The 19885-nt window shown below is 51.9% G+C and overlaps 8 protein-coding genes across 9 annotated transcripts; 5 read left to right on the top strand and 3 right to left on the bottom strand.

Annotated features, from left to right (window-relative positions):
* The first annotated feature begins 354 nt into the window (after positions 1-354).
* H257_08273 (hypothetical protein) lies at positions 355-2521 on the top strand. Its single transcript, XM_009834096.1, has 2 exons — positions 355-888; positions 950-2521. The coding sequence occupies exons 1-2, from the start codon at positions 400-402 to the stop codon at positions 2498-2500; spliced, it is 2040 nt and encodes a 679-aa protein (XP_009832398.1). The 5' UTR covers positions 355-399; the 3' UTR covers positions 2501-2521.
* A 459-nt stretch (positions 2522-2980) lies between these two features.
* H257_08274 (pyruvate dehydrogenase (acetyl-transferring) E1 component, alpha subunit) lies at positions 2981-4459 on the top strand. Its single transcript, XM_009834097.1, has 2 exons — positions 2981-3144; positions 3206-4459. The coding sequence occupies exons 1-2, from the start codon at positions 3036-3038 to the stop codon at positions 4282-4284; spliced, it is 1188 nt and encodes a 395-aa protein (XP_009832399.1). The 5' UTR covers positions 2981-3035; the 3' UTR covers positions 4285-4459.
* Positions 4460-5859: 1400 nt separating this feature from the next.
* Positions 5860-7549, top strand: H257_08275. 2 transcript variants are annotated; one of them, XM_009834098.1, is made up of 4 exons: positions 5860-6215; positions 6304-6482; positions 6594-6810; positions 6877-7549. In XM_009834098.1, the coding sequence occupies exons 1-4, from the start codon at positions 5891-5893 to the stop codon at positions 7434-7436; spliced, it is 1281 nt and encodes a 426-aa protein (XP_009832400.1). In that variant the 5' UTR covers positions 5860-5890; the 3' UTR covers positions 7437-7549. The 2 variants fall into 2 exon arrangements, with proteins under 2 accessions (XP_009832400.1, XP_009832401.1); XM_009834099.1 differs by having other exon boundaries at positions 5860-6482.
* A 305-nt stretch (positions 7550-7854) lies between these two features.
* Positions 7855-8913, top strand: H257_08276 (hypothetical protein). Its single transcript, XM_009834100.1, has one exon. The coding sequence runs from the start codon at positions 7875-7877 to the stop codon at positions 8823-8825; it is 951 nt and encodes a 316-aa protein (XP_009832402.1). The 5' UTR covers positions 7855-7874; the 3' UTR covers positions 8826-8913.
* Positions 8914-9469: 556 nt separating this feature from the next.
* H257_08277 (hypothetical protein) lies at positions 9470-10229 on the bottom strand. Its single transcript, XM_009834101.1, has 4 exons — positions 10142-10229; positions 9895-10085; positions 9755-9835; positions 9470-9681 (listed from the first exon to the last, which is right to left on the bottom strand). Exons 1-4 carry the CDS (start codon positions 10197-10199, stop codon positions 9493-9495), a joined length of 519 nt encoding a protein of 172 aa, XP_009832403.1. The 5' UTR covers positions 10200-10229; the 3' UTR covers positions 9470-9492.
* A 971-nt stretch (positions 10230-11200) lies between these two features.
* H257_08278 (hypothetical protein) lies at positions 11201-12587 on the top strand (the record flags this gene model as incomplete). The annotated part of the gene is made up of 4 exons (XM_009834102.1): positions 11201-11309; positions 11363-11719; positions 11785-12234; positions 12334-12587. Coding segments are annotated over 4 exons (1153 nt in total), but the record flags the coding sequence as incomplete, so codon positions are not given.
* A 438-nt stretch (positions 12588-13025) lies between these two features.
* Positions 13026-15264, bottom strand: H257_08279 (hypothetical protein). Its single transcript, XM_009834103.1, has one exon. The coding sequence runs from the start codon at positions 15128-15130 to the stop codon at positions 13100-13102; it is 2031 nt and encodes a 676-aa protein (XP_009832405.1). The 5' UTR covers positions 15131-15264; the 3' UTR covers positions 13026-13099.
* A 978-nt stretch (positions 15265-16242) lies between these two features.
* Positions 16243-19091, bottom strand: H257_08280 (hypothetical protein; the record flags this gene model as incomplete). Its single annotated transcript, XM_009834104.1, has 4 exons — positions 16243-16731; positions 16800-17398; positions 17521-17724; positions 17907-19091. 4 exons carry the CDS (start codon positions 19089-19091, stop codon positions 16533-16535), a joined length of 2187 nt encoding a protein of 728 aa, XP_009832406.1. The 3' UTR covers positions 16243-16532.
* Positions 19092-19885: the final 794 nt, after the last annotated feature.

Consider the following 19885-nt stretch of genomic DNA (forward strand, 5'->3'; position numbering starts at 1 on the left):
CTTGGACACAATGCGACGGAACGGTAGTTTCGCTGCACGTCGTTCGGTTCGTATTGAGCAAGCGGCGGCGCACACTGCAGCCTTCTAATCATTCTTCCCCGCATGCAGAATGGAAATTGCACTAGGGAGCTCTGCCAAGCGAACACTCCATGTCGTGCACTTCATTGCATTTCCATTTTCAGGTTGGAGCGGTAACATGGCGCCAGACATGGGGCTGGCGATCTCTCCTCCGTCCATTGTGTACGAGCCAATCGAATGGCTGCATTTGTACAATGTACGACATGTCCGTACGTACGACTCAGCTGTGATTGGTGGAGATTTTCTCGGTGGTATCTTTCATGATTTTCGAACGCAGTCGGTCGTTGCGATGCCAAACGACCACGCACCTTCAGTTTCTCAATGGCACCGTCCACCAGATCAGGCGCTACGTCCACTGTCGCCGCCACTGCTTCATCCAACCACGGCAGTGGTGGCGTGCCAGATGTACTCTCGGATCGCGAGAAGGAACACTTTACAAATGTCGCGAGACACATGACCCAAGCCCTGCTTGCCGCGACCAACTTTTCGCAAGCCATGCCGTGGAAACTTGTGTACGACAAGCCATTCTCCATCTACCGCACGGAGCTATGTGGTCTCGGTCCATGCAACGTGCACGCCGTGACTAAGCTCGTTGCGCACATCGACGAGGTCACCAACGCGCTCATTACGACCACCACCGACTCATACAAGTCAATGATGGCCACGTTAAGCTCCGACTTTGTCGACGGCGCCGTCCTCGCTAACATCTTGACCCCAACAGCTGAGAATCCATTTCGATACGTTGGTCTAAAGTGGGCTGCGTTCAAGGGGTCCGTCATGTCCAAGGACAAGGACTACATCCTGCTCGAGGTACTCCATCTCTTACCATTCTCTTGGCCCCTCCTCACTTCCCATTTCCTTCCTCCATTAGTACGTCGACTTGATCGAAGACGCCCACGGCAAAAAGACTGCATTCCGCATCATGCAGTCCGTGGACGTCCCGAACTCGGTGGAACTGTCGCTCGTGTCCGGTCGATACACAAGGGAACACGTCCAGCTCGTTGGGTTCATCTACCACACCACTGCAAAGAAGGGTGAATTGCGCATGACGTACACATGCAACATGGACACCAAGGGCGACATGCCGATCTGGGCCGCCAACAGCGCCATCCAATCCCACGTCGACAAATGCATCACGAGAACCCTCAAGTACATTGAAGTGCAGCGAGTGTTGCAATACGAAGGTGAGAGCTTCGACCTGCCCCAGCGCGTGATCCCCATGTCTGGGAGCACCGACTACTGCCACGTGTGCGAGAAGAAGTTCAAGTCGTACTTTCGACACCGGCACTCGTGCCTCAAATGCGCCAAGTACGTGTGCAAGAACTGCTGCTCGTTCAAGACCGCGTCCGTCCCCGAGCTCGGCGAGCGTCAGTTGAGGGTGTGCACCGTGTGCGTCGTGCAAGTCCGCCAGGCGCGCCGCGGGTCGGCCGACCTCCATAGAAAGGAGTCCCTGGACCGCCTGCTGCCGACGTGCCTTGACGCACGTCAGAAGCGGCACGCGCTTGACGAAGTCCTCGGCTCTGTCCGCCACATGATTGTGACCGACTACAAGTTGTTTTCGTCGCACCAGGCACCTTCCCATATGGGAAAGAATGGCACAACTTCCCATGGGAATTGTGGGAATAATCCTGTAACTGCCAGCACCAATGCAGCGATAATGCGTCGCCGCGTAACCGTCGGTCCTCAACAGCTCACCCCGGCACTGGAGATGTTCAAGGAAGGTCTACCTACCTTGGTGCACCAGCAGCAACAGCAACATGCGTCCTCGGTATATGGAGCAGCAGCGGCCAGGGTGCAACGGAAGCAGCCATCGCCGGACAAGCGGCGGTCTACGGTCGGTCCATGCGACCTCAAGTCGTCCCTTGCAGCGTTCCATCACCATGTAGAGGTCACGGGCAAGGCTGCCGCCCCTGCAAGCCATCGCGAAGACGAGGAAACATCCGATGATGGGTCCATGTATATCGTCTCGTCGGACTCGGAGGGCGACGACGACTCTGACGACGAACAGGAGGTCGATGACTCGGATGAGGTTGCGATGCCGCGAAGAAGAATCGCGCTGACTGAGTCGGCATTGCGGGAACTCAACATGCACCAGAAACGCTCGAAAGAGTTGGAGAAGCAGACGGAAGCCAACCATAAACTCGCGAATTCAATCGCCAGGCAATACTCGGACAGCCAACACACGAGTGCCGCGAGCCACTCGCGCAAAAGCTCGTTGAACGACCTCATGCCAACTACTACATCGTCCTCGTCATCCATGCGGAAAGCATCCGCCGGCACCATCGTCCTCTATGACATGGACGAAATCCGGGACATGGAGAAACTGCGCGCGTTTCAGCAAACCAACGGCGCCAAGCGACGCAGCTCCAGCTCCGAAGTGCTGGCAAAGTCGTCGCATCCCCCCAGTACATTTATGTTCTAATACATCCCAATCATCGTTGCATCTGTCTTGCATGCGTTGTTTCCTTTGTCTCGCAGTCTGGACATCTTCCGTTCGCGACAGCCGCGCCACATCTCATCACAACCATCTCAATCTGGCACGGAGAACCTTGGAATCTCCACCAGAGGATGTGAGGTCCCGTTTAAATGTCAGGTACTATTTCGCTTTGTTTTATACTTTTCGGCCATACTAATTTCAAAAGAGTTATGTGTTCGCTTGATATTTGTATGTAAATTTCTCGCATACGAAAAACCTCAATCGTGTTGGTGAAAAGTAGGATAATTACAAGGAAATACAATTGCATACATTATTTTGTTCTGACATTTGCTGTTGAATCGAACTTTATTAGGTAATTCCCTGAACCCTTTCACATTTAACAGCCAATCATTTGTCGTCAAAAGCACTCGACGCCCCTAAATCAGCCAATCGGAGCCCGATCCAAGCGACCGGTGTGACTGTCACCGATGACGAGAGATTGAGAGGTGACTGCGTCCTTCATTGCCAAAGTTCGTTGAACATGCTCAGCCGATTGCAACGCTCCCTGAAGCCCGCAGTGCTGTCCCGCGGATTTGCCGCCGCCGCGGACGGCCATAATTTTGAGCTGGCGCGTCCGTTCAAGCTGCACAGTATGTCACCATCTCCCCCTGTGTCTCGGTAAGCTGCTTACCGAGGTCGTCGATTGTGTAGACTTGGAAGAAGTCCCCGCCAATGGCAACCACGCGTTTGCCACCCGCGACGAGTTGTTGGGGTACTACCGCCTCATGTACACGATGCGCCGCATGGAGATCACGTGCGACAACGAGTACAAGGCGCGTACGATCAAGGGGTTCTGCCACTTGTATGACGGACAAGAAGCCGTCGCGACGGGCGTGGAAGCCGCGCTCGCGCGCTCCGACTCGTGGATCACGTCGTACCGATGCCATTGCACCATGTTGGCCCGCGGTGGGTCTGTCGCGAGCATCCTGGCCGAATTGTTTGGGAACAAGAGCGGCGCCATCGGCGGCAAGGGCGGGTCCATGCATTTCTACAACAAGAAGGAAAACTTTTATGGCGGTCAAGGCATCGTCGGCGCCCAAGTGCCCGTGGGTGTGGGTCTGGCGTTCGCGTCCAAGTACAACCACAAGGGCGACGGCCCTATGCCGTGCTCCATCACCATGTTTGGCGACGGCGCCGCCAACCAGGGCCAGATCTGGGAAGCGGTCAACATGGCGGCGCTGTGGAAGCTGCCGGCGATCATCTGTATTGAAAACAACCACTACGGAATGGGTACCTCCACGGAGCGCCACTCGAGCAACCAAAACTACTACACGATGGGCAACAAGATCCCAGGCATTTGGTGCGACGGCAACGACGTGCTGGCCGTCCGCGAGTGCGCGACGTTCTTGAAGGAATGGACGGGTGCCAACAAGGGCCCGATCTACGTCGAAATGTGCACGTACCGATACCATGGCCACTCCATGTCGGACCCTGGGGTCACGTACCGCAACCGCGAGGAAATCTCGAACATGCGCGCGTCGCGCGACCCGATCGAAAGCGTCAAGAAGCGTCTGCTGGAAAGCGGCCTTGCCACCGCTGACGAGATCAAGGAGATTGAGAAGGACGTGCGGAAAGAAGTCGTCGAAGCCACCAAGGAGGCCAAGGCCAGCGGCCGCCCCGACGACGCCATCGCGTTCAAGGACGTCTACTCGGACGCGAACGGCAAGAACGAGTTTCCTCCGTTCATCCGTCGCCCAGATATCACCAAGAGCTTGTACCATGGCAAGTAAACGCATTGCTGGAAATCGGAATTTGAATCACGATACATTTGAATGTAAGGTTACTATATCTCGCTCACGGCTAGGGCGATGTCAGGCCCTGGTCGGGTGGTAAAAACCCTGGACATCCTACAGTATACATTTACGGCTTATTATCTGGCTCAATTTATCCGAATTTTGAGTGGGGTACAGTATTTATTTTCTCGTGTCCAGGGAAGTCCTCCCAGTGACGCACGAACCGCACGGGTAGATAGTTGGCATTGGGGCATTGGTCTCCTGTGTAGATATGTCTAGCAACACGACTGGTTTCGACAAGCATCGAGTCTCATTGATGTCACGAACCACAGGTGAGTGCATTTTGTGCTCCACCACGCAAAATACATTATGATTTGCAATAATATTATGACTTGTATTGTCGATTTGATACAAATTTGGGCGTCGACCAAACTCGATCTGATTGGTTGAATTTGATTGAGAACGTTTTGATTGGCTAATAATTTGAGCTCATCTGAGGTAGCCAATCAAATCGATTTAAATTCCAACGAGAAACCACGCCACATCACAATAGTGTGTATGGTAATTAAATTGCACTATTAATTGTCGTTCAAGGTTGTCATTCCCACCCTGGATGCAACCGGAATACGGATAAATCAACCAATCAAAATTACGTCATTCAGGGTTTTTTCGTTCCAGAGTTTTTTCGTTCAGGGTTCTTAGTAGGGTTTTATTAGTAGTACTAGTACCGGTACTATTCTCAAAAATAGTATTATACGACAGATGGATGACTTTACGGAACCTAGGGGTACTACTCATGTGTGTTTCACATTGTACACTGTAGTAACGTTCCTCAATGTGTTCCATTTAGAGCGTGCAACGGTGTCCAGTGACAAGCCATGCTTTGTGTCATTGGTATGTTGCACGTCACCGATAAACTACATGTACCAACTTTCCACATACTTCATGAAGTAATTTTCTTGCTGCTATTTCACTTTCATTTCTCAAATTTTAACTACGTACTTCAGTAGTACTGGTAGCAAATAGAGACGTAGAATCGAGAGATCTTAGCGTTTGGTGAAGAAAATCTACGCAGATTTGAATTTGGAACAGAATTGGTCAAGAAATACTAAGTAGACATTTAACCACGTTTTATCACTTTATAGGTAGGTTAAAGGTCCATTATGAAGTACGGATACTTGTCTCATACATAGATCATAGATCAAGATATATATCGGTGGCCATCCCTGTGGCCAAATTCAATTCGCCCATGCAAAATCATGAAATCGTGATTTACAGTTATCTTATTTAGTTTTTTTGGATTAACTACATTAACGTTAAATAATATAACCCCCAGGCTTCGATTTGGCCAGCTGGAAGGACAGATGACGTGCACCAAAGGGGATTTGTTTGTCCAAAATACTACGAAGTATTTTTATTAAAATCAAATTCTTTTCTTTTCTTACGATACTTTGTATTCGATTGTTTTTCAAATACGGGTCACTTGACAAGATTTGTGAATGACACTATTGTGACACGCAGAACGTAATGATGGTATTGCCTTGGATAAGTACATTGCTATACACTCGAAGACGTAAAACTGGCCGGTGTTGCATTCGTCAACATGGCGACCGTGCTGCGCCGGTGGACGGCAGCAGTGGCGTGTATATTGGCCTTAGCCTTGGCAACGGACATGCTTGCAGAATCGTATGTGACTGCGTCTCTGCTAGACGATGAAATCACCACTTCCGTTGCATGCCACGCTCAGACCAGTGGTCACTTGGAGGTGCTGGCGGCTGGTTCGTTTGCTCAGAGCGAGTTTTTTGCCTGCTTTCGGCCACAAGACCAAGTGTTTCAGTTCTTCGATACCATAGCCGAGAGAACGCGGCAGGCCACAGCCAAACGTCCTGTCATGATCGACAAATTCACCATTTCCACCACTGTGTTTGGTAGTACCTTCATGGCAATGACGTGTACTCGCTTACACGGGTCAAAGTACATATTGTTTTGATTCACTTGTATTTTGCATGATGCTAGGCCGAGACATTCCAGCGTATAAGCTGACCACAGGTCCTCGTTCCACCAAGCAAAGCATCTACCTTCAAAGTGGCTTGCATGCTCGTGAGTGGATCTCCATCACGTCCACAGCCTTCACTTGGGCCACTCTCCTTGATGCCGCGACGTCGACAAATTCGTCGCTGTCTGCCTTCGCTCAGGTAAACAATGCTAGCGTTACGCTGTATTTTCTCACCTTTTTGAGCTCCATATGAGCGGCTTGGCACAACGGGACTTCCCTGGCAATCTAACACACTCCACGTGCCCTACAGGTGCTGGACGAATACGACTGGGTATATGTACCCATCGTGAACTTGGACGGGTACATTTACACGTGGAGTGCCGAGAGCCGCCGATACCACCGCAAGAACATGCAATATCGTTCGTATGACCCACTGGACAATGCCACGAATATGACGGCGGGAGTCGATTTGAACCGAAATTTTGGCCCCATCGACGACAACGACGAAGACAGCATCGTGTACTCTGGTAAATATTATCTCCATCTTTAGTAATACTAGCTTCGGTACCAACTCCAACTACGACGAACCACAGGACCTAATCCGTTCAGCGAACCCGAAGTGCAAGGCATTGCAGCCTTTGTAGAATCTTCCCAAAAGCAAGTCAACGGCTCGAGTGACTTGGCGGGGGTGCTGGACATCCACAGCTACGGCGGGCTGATTCTGACCCCGTTTGGCAACTCGTCGGCTGCTCCCGACCAACCGTTTGGCGCTGCGTTTTTCAAACTGGGCCAACGCGTTCAATCGGCCCTCCGAAACGTCAGCGGCGGCAACTACACGGCCATTCAAGCGTTCGACTTGTACTTTGCCCAAGGCATGTTTTGCGACTTTGTGTTTGCCACGTACAAAGTGCCGGCTCTGGTCGTGGAGATTGAAGGGGCAGACTTTCGAGTGCCGGCGTCGACAATCCAACGACGAGGGCGGGAGATTGCAGCAGCAGTCGTCACGTTTGCGCAGAGCTTGGGCGACTGGGCCAGCGAAACCAACACCAAAAAGTCTGGGACAAAGCAGTCTACTGCTGCACGAGTAGTCGTCGCCGGACCGTGGTGGCTGTGCGTGGTATTTCTTTTAACAGTTAGTGGAACGATGATGTAGGTAGTAAGTACCACGCAAGGTGGACGAAGGGGGTACGAGTAGTCTACGTAAATTAAATTAGTCGGTAGTTGGCTGCGGAAGCGAAATTTTTAACTTATTCTTACGTTTGCAGTTGAGATTCTTCTTGGGCATATAATAGAGAGGTTTTGCAACTCATCCGTACATTATTGGCACCAACACAAGACTTTCATAGTGTCGTGAAGGTTGGTTCAGTTTACACTTTGAAGCATAATTACGTCGATCATAATTTTGTACTGTACTAGTACTAGTATACAAAATGTAGTAGCAGAGTAAAAATAACTTCAGCTTCACCAACCATCCAGGGCCATATAGTAAATTGGTTGCTGTGGGTTGGTTTCGTTGCTGGTTCCATGACCGTTTCATCCTAGCAAGTCAAATATATCCACAATAATCCCAACCCAAAAGCTTGTGAACATCATGCAGAAGGCGGCGTCGATCGTTGCTCGCGCTCGACAAGCCGTTGCTTGGAACGTACACACGATCCGGTGGGTGTACTTGTTCATCGGAGTCATCTTCATCCTCGCATCTGGATCCCCTGCGTTGGAAGCGTTCACGGCACCTCCGCAGTCGACGCTGAGTCCGCAGCTTCAGCTTTTCGTCACGGACTGCAAGAGTCGCTGCCCACAAAAAGCAGATCGTTTTTTCAACTGCACTTTGCAAGGATGCCCCACCCTGTGCAACGCCCTGCAGTCGTCGTACTATCTCCAAATCTGGCCCGACTTGCCCGCCGTGTGCGACTTACAGTGCCAGCTTGCGATGCCTGGTTTGTGTGCAGGCACTACGTCCTGTACTCAGGTGTGCACCGACCAGGCGCGAGTGTTGTTGCAACGCCCCACGTCGGCTTCATCGTCGTCTGCGCTCCCCCTTATCGCATCGATTCGCGTGCTGACGTCGCTTGGCCCGACCTTCTGGTCCACACTCGTCTTGATCCCATTGGCCACCGCCGACATCCTCGTGTCGATCATTTCGCTCGGCCCCCTCCTTCGAGCGACGGACGAAGACATCTACAACAACTCATACTCTGTGTTCTCCAAACTCGTATCGGTGCTCGAGTCACCAGCGCATTTTCTCACCGCCGCCACCATGGCGTTCGAAGTCAAATGTTTGGTGTTTGACGACTCGGACGGCTACGGTCTCCCCATCACCGTCGCGCTTCAGATCATTTTGTTGACTGTGCAGACAGCGATCCCCGCTGTACTGCTGCGTCTCCGTAAAGGGGGCGATGAGGGCAAAAAAGCTGAAGTGGCAACTCCGCAGGTTGCAGGCCCAAGTGTTCCCCCCGTGCCTGTATCGGCGTCACCGCGTCTCTCGATATCGTCCACCACTCGACCAGCCACGACACCGTCTGCCATGGGGCAATCGATTTAATACGACCGCCCCGTTGAATTACGATATAAGACAAACAAATGAGTGGATTTAACAATGACGGGGGACATCTATTCGTATTTTTAATGCACTCATCGTGTCACAGCCTTCCGTATCGCAAGGATAAACGGACGGAGAGTTGCAACACAGTTCGAAACTGCCTCGTGTGTGTCCGTAGAACGGCAAAGTGTTGTCGCACTAGAAATATATAAGATCATATCGATGGATGGGCATGAACACTGAAATCATACCTCACACGCAACTACGAGGAGCACAAATGCCCTTGATCTCTCTTGAAGTCGTCCTTGGCTCTTAGAACCATTGTAACATCGGTCAAAACAACTACTGTACCTGGTACTTTGCCTCGCAACTTCTTATACTTGTATCGACCAAGTTCGAAGATGTCGACATACCACCTGCAAAGTGTACACATAACGTTATCAAACGAAAATGCTTTCAGCCGAGTGTTCATAGGTATACATGCAAGACCTTTCGTATTTCCACATACATCATTCATCTGTGGCATCGTCCTGGCGTCGTGTGCGTGGTGAAACCATCGTATACTCTACCCCCCCCCATAGAGAATGAAAGGATCCGCGCTCCGCCAATGACGATCACCACCACAACAGGTAGCCAAAATAACTCTGTAGTGTATCAAAACTCGAGTATGTTATGCAGGTTTATCATCTATACATTTGTCGAGCGGCTCCAAAAGACTCAAGGGGGCTGCTGAATGCTCCTTGTCGTCGGCAGTGGACAGGTCTTCTCCTCTGTCCCCTTCGGTCGGTTTCGCGTGTTCAACAAGACTTGGTGTCGGTGCGATCGCCTGAAGGCATTTGTGTCGCTGCACCGGCAGTACCTATCGCATGTTCATACGTGCCTGAATTTGCAGCCCCTTTTCTTGACGATTAATGGAGTAACGTTGTATATACTTTATGGTCTGGTTTGGGGGGGGACTTCGGGACATCGAGTTTGTCTAGCTTGTGCTTGGGCGGAGACATTCTGGTATCAAACTGCCAGTCCGTCCAGTGTCAGTTCGTTTGTAAGTAAGGAGAGAGGTTGGCACACACACCTTTTCAAGAGCTTCCATCTCACCGACCAAGACCAAATTCCCATGGGACGCCGACGTCACCGATAGTTTCGGCAGGGGTTCCAAATGTTGTGGCATCACGATGCTGCCATTGGATGGGAACCGTTTGTGCATGTTGGTGGTGGTCGTGGTGGAGGAAGTGGACAGGTCCTTGTCTCTCGACGACGACCGGACTGTCCAACAAGAGAGATCACTCGTGGAAATAGGTGCATCTTTTCACTTTTTCTACCTCGAGGTCTCGGTGCGGTGTCGGCCTGAGTCGGGGACGGTAACCCCTTGGCCAACATGACGGTTTTGTGAAACCGATCGTGTGCTACCGACAAATGTGAAACTGTCTGTTGGCAAATTGCGGAACCAATTCGTGCCCCCTCGACTGCATTACTATGTAGCAAGCACTAAGTACATGTACTTCGAAGCAGTAAATTCTAAGGGTCAACATATTGCACTTACATATTAGTAGAAGAGGCACATATACGCGCTATGAACACTTCCGATAGCGGTAACTTGGTGATTTCGTGCCTTGAGCACGTCAACCAAAGTAGCGTTATGATCAATGGAGCCATGATGCTGCTAACGTTAACGTCAGCAGTTAGTTGCCTGCACTTGCGACTGAATTTTTGACCAAGCATCCATCCACCCTCTAGATAACGCTACTGTATGCTCCTTTTCCCTTGCTCATTTGTCGTTGTTGGGGTTAATTATGCAGTGAATAATACTATCAATCACCACTGAAAGTGTGGTGTGGCAATATTTACACTGTACTGTGTGTAGTCTTGACGTCACACTATTTCATGGTGAGTTCGACTTGTGACGTCGATGATAGTACTGTACTGTAGTAGCATGATATCATAATCTTCCTCTAGACAAAACACGCAAGAGATGACTTTCGTTCATACAAGTACTACTTACCACAGCGCCAACTTACCTACTGGGTACTTTGCTGTTAGTTCATGTCCTTGGCCAGCCGAGAAATCATTTCTCATGAAGCCCGAGCGTTTCTAGCCGAAACCATGTGTTACCCGATCAGCCACACAGCGAGCCAAAACAAATGTGTACAAGTCGGACGATTCTGTACCTCGAGCTAGTACCCGCGTCAGTACCGACTGTCGCTTACCATGCGAATAGTGCACGGTGGAATATGCAACGGACGTTGCATGTAGTGCTACCTTACGTCCGTGGTGGAGGTCGAATCTGCGAGATCAAACTTCCATGACTCACAGTAATTATTCCTGCACCATCCCATTCTAAAACGTTCGGCAACACTGCACGACATTTTCAGACTGGACGTGATGGCTCCAAAGTTCCCACTTCCTCCAGACTTTTTTCAGTGCCCAGCGCTGACTGCCGCCGAGACGGCGCGGTACCTCCATTGGGCCGATGATCTAGCCATCGATGTCGTACGTAGTGTCGACTTGTCCATTCGACCCGTCATCTCACGTCCACCGTGCAGATCGAAGGCTCGCGGCTGGTTGACGGCCCTGTCACGTGGCGGTTGCGCTCGGACGAGTCCGACCTCAAAATCTTCAAGGGATACAACCCGGCGTCGCCGCCTGGCGGGTACCTGTACATGGGGGTGATGGACGTGTTTGCCACGATCGACGAAGTCGTCGACCTCTTTCGATCCGACTCGCCGATGCATGCCAAGCAGTACACGCAGCGCTTTGGCCGGGACTTGCTGGACATGGCCCACCTGTACGCGCTGGCCGCTCCGTCCGACGAAGACTCGAAGATGGTGACCGTGACGTGGCGCGCGTACAAGAAGCCAGTGCCAGGGGTGACCATGAGGCGCGACGCGTGTCTGCTCGAGGTACATCGACGGGACCTCCCACGCTTCAAAACCAACCAAATCATCGTGTTTCTCCCTCGGTTTAGTGCCATCGGGACTTTGACGTGAACGGCCGCCGCGGTCGCGTGTGCGCCATCAAATCCATTCAAGTCGCATCCTGCCCAGACATGGAAACCGAGTTGGGGCTCGTGCGCATGACCAACTACGGCAGCGGTCACGTGTTTGTCGAAAGCGACCGACCGGGGTACTTGCAACTGTCGTTTCTACTGCATGGCAACGTGGCCCGCGGCAGCCGGGTCGAGAATTTCGTCGGGAATGTCCTAAAGCGGAAGGATCAACTGACGGACAAGGCTGTCACCCGTCGATGCCGCAGCGTCACCAACATCGACGTGTGGCTGCGAGAAAATCGCGCCGCAAGATCTCCGTCCATGCCAGAGCACATGTGGATCCCGCCGTCGTCTCGGCATAGTTGCTTTCATTGCCTCAAGGGGTTTGGCGCATTTGGCCGCAAAACCAACTGCCCCAAGTGTGGCCACGTACGTATCGTTCGTTGTTCGTGAGGTGTTTGGTTGGGTTTTGGTTGGACTATTGCATGTATGTATGCATGTCGCGTTTTGTTTCAATGTGTATGGTAGGTGGTGTGTGGCAACTGCATTTTCAAGTGGAAGGTATCGCCGTCAGAGTCGATCCAAGTGTGCTCCAAGTGCTCGCTGGTGGTCCCCCGAGGACCGAAAGCATCGCCGTCCGCGCGAAGTCACCCCCAAAGCGACGTCATGTCCACCGCCGCATGGAGCTGTGTCAGCGGATATGCCAAGTCGGAAGACATGTCTCGGTATAGCGACACCGAAGTAGGCTACTTGGTCAGGTTTTGAACTACAGTACCGATGAGTGTAGTATTTCCAAGTGCCCATATTGCCAGTGACGCCCGAAACTCAATATCGATGTGTGGACTGCATTGAAAACTGCAACTGTACATTGCCCCTTGTGGGACTGTGTCTCACACACGACTTTTGACTTTGTAGCATTCTCAGGATTTGGTAGTTTTTCTAATCTGTCCATTTGAAGGGTCGATATTGTCGAATCGATTCGAAAAACTGGAGCCGTCAGCGGAATAATCGAATGTCTTACGACAACCGATTCAAGAACCGCATCAAATGGATTCGAACTCCTACTGTATTTGGTGAAATGACTCACAAGTCCAAATTTGGGTGAAATGCACAATATGGAAATTGTGCGACAACGTGGCCCCCTTGGCATCCCTGCGCGCGTCTGTTTCCCAACGACATGGCTACGTTTGAAGTATTGTCGACAAGGACCAAAACAAGCGCACGACACATCCAAAATCTTTGAAAAATGATCCTACCTTTAACTGTCTGTTGTCTATACAACCTCAACTTTTGTCTAAAATGCAAACCCTTCCTTGTGAAAATCAAACCCGCATTTGTGGCTGTACCATTCCGTTTCTTGGACCAGTCCTGCCGGCCCACAGGCGAGAATGCCGACGGAATTCGCCGCCTTGTTGGCTGCAAACCTTGTCGTGTTGATGAGTTCGTCCATTACGGGCTTGCCATGGACATACGGGATGTGGTCGTCGGCATAGCGGGACGCGACCGCTCCGCTTTCCCTGGCTTGGCTAACGTAAAACGTGGGGCGGACGTTCGGAGGCAACGGAAACATCACGTCGTCCGCGGCGAGCAAATCCTGGGGGCTTCGCACCACCCAGTACAAGTGGATGGTGCGCGTGCCGGGGATATGGCGAAACCGGTTGACGATGCTGAGCATGGGGGTGATGCCGATGCCGCCGGCTACAAGAACGAGGTCCGAGTACGTGTCGACGTCGATCGCAGGGATGCCGTAGGGTCCTCCCACGACGATACCCAGGGGGGTACCAACAGGGGCGGCGGCCACCTTTTTCACGACATGGTCCACAAAGCTGTCGGGGGCCATCGACTTGAGGCAGAACGCAATCGTCTGACCGTCTCGCGTTACGATGGACGAGAACGGATGCCACTGCAGGAGGGAAACAGATGGGATGTTGACCCAAAAGTACGCGCACGGATTGCCATTCTTAGCCCACTTGGTGGTCTGGGTGGTGGGGGGAAGGGTTAACAGCACCGTGTTGGAGCTTGCGACTGCCGTGACTTGGTACCGATGGAAGAAGCCGCGAAAGCGGGAAATAAAGGACACGCCGTAGATGACCAACGGAAAGATCATCGTGTACTGCACCGTGGGGCTATGTAGCATCACAAAGACGAGCCCAACGACGGATGCTACGCGGTGATGGTAGTAAAATACTTCGTACAGCGACCGACGAATGGGATCGATAGACACGACCGACATGGTCGCGAATGCAATGAACGACAGCAGCCCAAACAGCGGCACGGCGTCTTGCGGGCCATACAACGCAGAGTCCCCGATCGCAACCTGGTTGGCGATGTTGAGAACCAAGTGCACGATGCTGCTGACAAAGCAGAGCCCGCCGAGCCACCGGTGGAACTTGAGCGCACGGTCGTGCGACGTGCCAAATGCGAGCTCCCAGTGGTACCCCCTCGCCACGGGCAACAACAAAAACACCAGCGCTTGCAATGCTACGTGTCCTGCAATCAAGCACCACCGATGGCTTGTATTGAGGTCGGCAAACGTCGTGTTGACCGTCACACCTATCACCACCGCCCCACCGACGTACACTAGCACGATGATGGCTTCGCCCACGTTGACCGGGTCCGGCGCGTACTCGGAAGCGCGTTTACTAGGCGGCCACAACGACCTGCGCAGAAGTCTGCGACAGAGACTCGTGTACGTAGCAATGAATCCCAGCACAACCATGATCCCAAACGTCACGGCCGCGATCGCAGGCGTGCGTGTCGGTCGAATCGTCGCCTGGTCGTGGATCGTCGACGTGCTCAGTGCTACGTACACGGCGCCGTAGTCCGAGTGTTTGTCTGGCCACGCTCGGCCAGCATATCCCCATATGACGCACGTGGCGCCAGTCGGGTCTAGGTCAATGTCGTACTGGGTGGTGGCAACTAACGGGCGCTCAAACGTGAACGAGATGACGCCGTTGGCGACGCTGCCTTGGATGGGGGTGATGCTCATGGCCCCGGGCTGAAGGGGCACGTTGTGCGACTCGTAGCTGGCCATGAGGTACAGTTTCGTGGCGGCCGACGCCGTGTCGAACACAACCACGTTCTTGATGGGGTTGTTGACCATGTATGGCGTTTGAGAGAACCCGATGGACGTCCATCCGGTTTTGGCGGCGCTGGGAAACGTCACCTGCACGCACGCCGTCGTGTCCTTGACGAAAGTTCGCATAGTCATGGAGTCGCCCATGGCTACCGTGGGTTGGGCGGCGAAGAGCGGGTCGCTCGCGCAACCCGACGACGCGGCCACGACGTTGGCAACGCTTGCAGCCAATGCCAACGACTTGAGCATCGTTCGGAATCGAGTCGTGGAATGGAAATTTGGGTCGAACTACGAGTGGAAAATCGACACTGCCTAATGAGGGATACTACTGGGCCCACTGTTGCCAGTAAATGGATCTCCATAAATATAGAACTTGTGGCGCGACTAAAGTCAAGCCGCTTGCGGACATTTGTGTCCAACACGATGGAGAACTTTGTGCTAAAAATACAAGCGGTTGGGGGTTTTGAGGGGTTTTATCTGCGAGCGTTAATGTGAGTTTCGCACACTCATTTGCTAGGGGAATGAACATTCTACATGTGCCGGAGTACTATGCTACAAATTTGGGGTAGAAATCTCAGTAGTTGATTCTTGTTGGTATGACTCAGCTCGAGAATTTCAACGCTTCGTGTCGCACAGGTGCCAGTTTCACGTCGTGGGACTCCGGTACTTTCAGTGCAGAAACGGTGATGTGCACGAAAACGCCAATTACAGCAGCTCCCCTTGGTGTATCTTGAAGTGCTTCCACGATCTTATACGTATAAATATGTATAGGATCGATATATATATAAATATATATAATATACGTATAAGATTGGAAGCAGTTCAAGATGCACCAAGGGGGAGCTGCTGTAATTGGCGTTTTCGCGCACATATATATATAAATACAGTATATATGGGCGCCCTCATCACCTCGATCTCATGGCACACAGCGGGAGTGATTGACGAGCGTAACTTGCCCATCACGCCAGTAGTCGCGAAAGTGGCCAACTTTAGCCACTAATGGGGTAGTACGTTTTAGTTGCATTCTGTAATGTTGGCATTTCTGAAACGAAGCTATAAATCCAAATTTGCGTTTTTGTAGGGCTTGCATATATATTATACAAGTAACTTATTGTGCTTTCGAGCGAAATTTTGGATTTTGGCGTGAATTCAAAAGCCACGCGTCGTATTCTATTGGCGCTTTCAAAATTGCCACGATTTGATTGGGTCAAACGGCAGAGGAGACATGACCAGGACAAAGCAGATCGCACACCAAGCGGCAAGACGACGATGAGCACCATCGAGTCGTCAATCTCACAGTATGCAAGTCCGAACACAGTCATGCACTGTATGTGCATCTACTTCTTTTCCTGGGATGAAGCGTCGACAGCTTGCTGCTGTGTACGAAAAGTGCGAGCAAACCATTTCAAACTGGATCACCAAGTCCGACGATGCAACCGGGTGCTACTCGCGCAAAGTATCCGTGGTCGCCTTGCGAGTGTGTCGGTTGGGACGTCTGCGACGATCGCGTGCTCCAGGCTGGACTGTCGTCTGTGGTCATGGCTCGTCGAATGCTGGTTGAAGAATGGCGTGCAAAATGGACGTTCTATATACCCAAAATTTGTATCAAATCGACAATAACGTTAGTATTAAAAACAACCAAGTCTCGAGTCTAAAATTTCTCCGAGTGATAGCTAAAGCGCACGCCGCCAGATCTGCGGCGGCAGTTGGCATTGAACTTGTCAACATTCGCATTGACATCTCGATCCAGGCCTGGCGGGCCACACAGAAACACCCCCACCTCTTCCGCCTCGTCCATTCCTCGCGTGTTCGCACATACTGCCCCTGCGATGTTCTTCAATTCGACCGCCCTACATCGTTTCGTTGTCAGCTTTCTTCTTGAACACACTTCCATGGAAAGGATGGCATCCCATCATACCAGTTGGGTCGCCCCATGTTCATTTTCGAGCCTTGGAGGCCGGTGAAGATATCGCGGTCTTGTCTGGCTCGCATGAACGTCTGAATCAGCTTGAGGGGTTCGCTTTTCGCAGTGTCGACCACGTTCGTCAGGTACGTTTGGCTGACTAATCGTCGGTCCGAGTCGAGATCATACAGCTGGTTCAACATATCTCGGAACCACTCCATGTGATGTTGCTCTTTGGTGATCCAATAAAAGTACACTTTGCGCAACTTGACGCGGCGAGGGAGCTGCACGGACCCACAGATGGGGCACCGATGCTGCTCCCACACATGCAGCAAGTGCTTGAGGATGGACGCGAACGGCGTCACACCGATGCCCCCACCGATCAGCACTACCGTCGAGTAGTTGGCATACTCCATTGAGGGCGCCCCCACCGGCCCGTCAATGGCGACGGACGGCAGGGGGATGGCGTGCTGTTTGAGGCGGTTGTGTAGCGCCGACGTCCAGTCGCCGGCCACGCGGATGTGCAAAGTCAGCACCTCGTCTTCCGGCGCCGACGAGATCGTGAACGGATGCCATTCGAAAGTTGACAGCTCGGGTACCTTTAGATACAAGTACTACACACAACAACATATGCCGTAAAACGACGAAACGACATCAATTGAGGTTTCAAATACCAAAACGCAAGGTGGCATAGTTAGTCGGGTACTCAAGGTAAGTGTTTGTGCTTGGTACGTACCATGCCAGGCTGAAAGGTGTATCCGCGGGGCTTTTTCAAGTACAGCACCATCGCGTTCGACGTAACTTGGACTTTTTTTAGGTCGGTTTGTTCTCCAAAGACAGACGTGAGGCGGAAGCGGCGCTCGAGCACGTACACGATCAGCGGTCCCGCCACCCAGAACCATGCTTGGGGAGGGGCTATCCACGCTGCGGCGCCGTGCACCTAGTACCAGTCAACGTCAGAATCGATGAACCTTTATGCACAAGTCAAACCACACACAACTCTCCACTAAACAGCGTAAAGATCGTCGTTTTGGATTGGAAGGACGACATCCACCCACTCTCATGTACATCCAACGCATTCCACCACACAAAAAAACACTTGTATAGGGCAAAGTGACGTACGAATAGAAGCACAAGGAACGGAAGGAAGAGGATGTGCGTGAGCCAAAACAGCTGGAAGTTGTGCCTGCGGACACACGCTAACGTGCACGGCACGGCCACGGCGGCACATCCGAGCATAGCCACGCCCGTCCACATGGGCAACGCCGCAAAGATGTCGAGCCAGTCGGCATACCGCAGCAGCTTGATCTTGTGAGTGTTGAGTATCGACTTCTGCCAGTCTTGGTTGGTGGCGGATTTGGCGCGCACGCAGATGATCAGCCACGCCACAGTGTGTACAGTGCCAGCGATCAACATGACCGATCCGGCAAGTTGATGGAACGAGATGTGGCGGTCAAATGGCAAGATGTGCCAAAGCAGTCGGAACGTGCGGAGGTACCCGACAATGGACCGACTCATGGGCAGCAACACAAACATGGCGTTCACAAGCACGAGTTGGGCGCACGACTTTGCGAGTTGGGCCATGTGTCCCGCGACGATATCGTACGGAAAACTCGCCCATTTCAGCCCGAACGCAAGGCCATTCACTGAAAAGTATAGCGCGAGAAAGTAGAGCTCGGCTTGGTACTGCACGGCGCCAGATCGGAGTGTGTCTCGAAATGATCGCTTTTTGTGGACAACTGAGCACCGTGAAGCCCCTATCGAGAGCTGGCGGGCCTGTCTACTTGGCCGTTCGGTCGACAGAGCGTCCCCGAAAAGCACTTTGAACTCGTCGAAATGTAGCGATTCGCGGGGGTGGATATCCTTTTCGTTCGGATACACGGCTCGGAAGGCTTGGTGGACAATGTCCTGCAACTCGACGCCACTCAAAGTGACATTGTGATGGGCCATGGTAGCCGCAAGGAACGCCTGGAGTCCCGCGGGGGTCAACCGCTGGTTCTGATCGACGTCAAAGAGGTCGAAAAGGACGCGGAGACGTTTGTCTGGGTCCGTTTCGGTCCGCATGGTCGTGCATGCTTCCATGAATTTCATATCGAGGGAGGACGTGAACGATTCGCCAAGGATATTGCTGATGCGAGAATACTCGCTCTCAGGCGGCAGACAAGTGGACGGCGATTGGTGCTCGTCACCGTTGGGAGTGGGCAGTCCGTCGATGGAGACGTACTGATCGAGCAGGTCGTTGGGCGACGATCTGGCGACGCTGCTGGGCGTACAACATGACACGGGCTTGGTCATAGCGGCGGGCATGTCAAATGAACGAACGCCCTTGGAAGGATGGCAAGGTGGCGGTGTGTAGAGGTAGGTTTTGTGAGTGAAACGACTAGGTTGAGACATGGCATGTCAACAATACTACAGCATTTTCCATGACCGATATGACATATCGTGAAAGTCTTTTTTAGTACTAGGCTTTGTATATACTATATATTTTTGCATTACTGTTAAATATAGTCGAGGTGCATGACTATATTGAGCGGTTTTAGACCACATCTGATTGTGTCAGTTTTTGATTGGCTTATGAATAGATCACGTGTTTTGATTGGCTATTTTGTGGACCTGACCCAGGAATGCTGCTCGATATTTCGAGCCTGAGGTGCAGCTGTACACTGTATTGCAGTAAACACTGTCAGCGACAAGTACTCCCTCCCACTGAGAAAACCTTAGGAATGCTGCTCGATATTTCCAGCTCAAAGTACTGCAGTATACACAATTCAACGTACGAGCCATGGTGTGGCAGTCGTCGAGTCCGTCGCTGGAGTGATAAGAACGTATCAACAACGTACAGGTGGTATCAACTACAAGGAACTCCAACATCTCCTTCCAATGCCGAATTCAACTACCAAGTGGTGTCACGAATGATACCTTATATGGCGTCACTACTATACTATTAATAGTACATAGTATTCGTCATCCTAGCGCTATGTTATACTAGTACTACGTAATATACAGTACTGCTAGTACGGTCCAGCATTTCACATCTAACTGTAAAACATCCCCATGGGTAAGACTGTACTACTAGTACTAGTTTACTGTAGTCAGAATGA

Source organism: Aphanomyces astaci (genome assembly GCF_000520075.1).
Source record: "Aphanomyces astaci strain APO3 unplaced genomic scaffold supercont1.18, whole genome shotgun sequence".
Taxonomy (NCBI): domain Eukaryota; phylum Oomycota; class Saprolegniomycetes; order Saprolegniales; family Verrucalvaceae; genus Aphanomyces; species Aphanomyces astaci.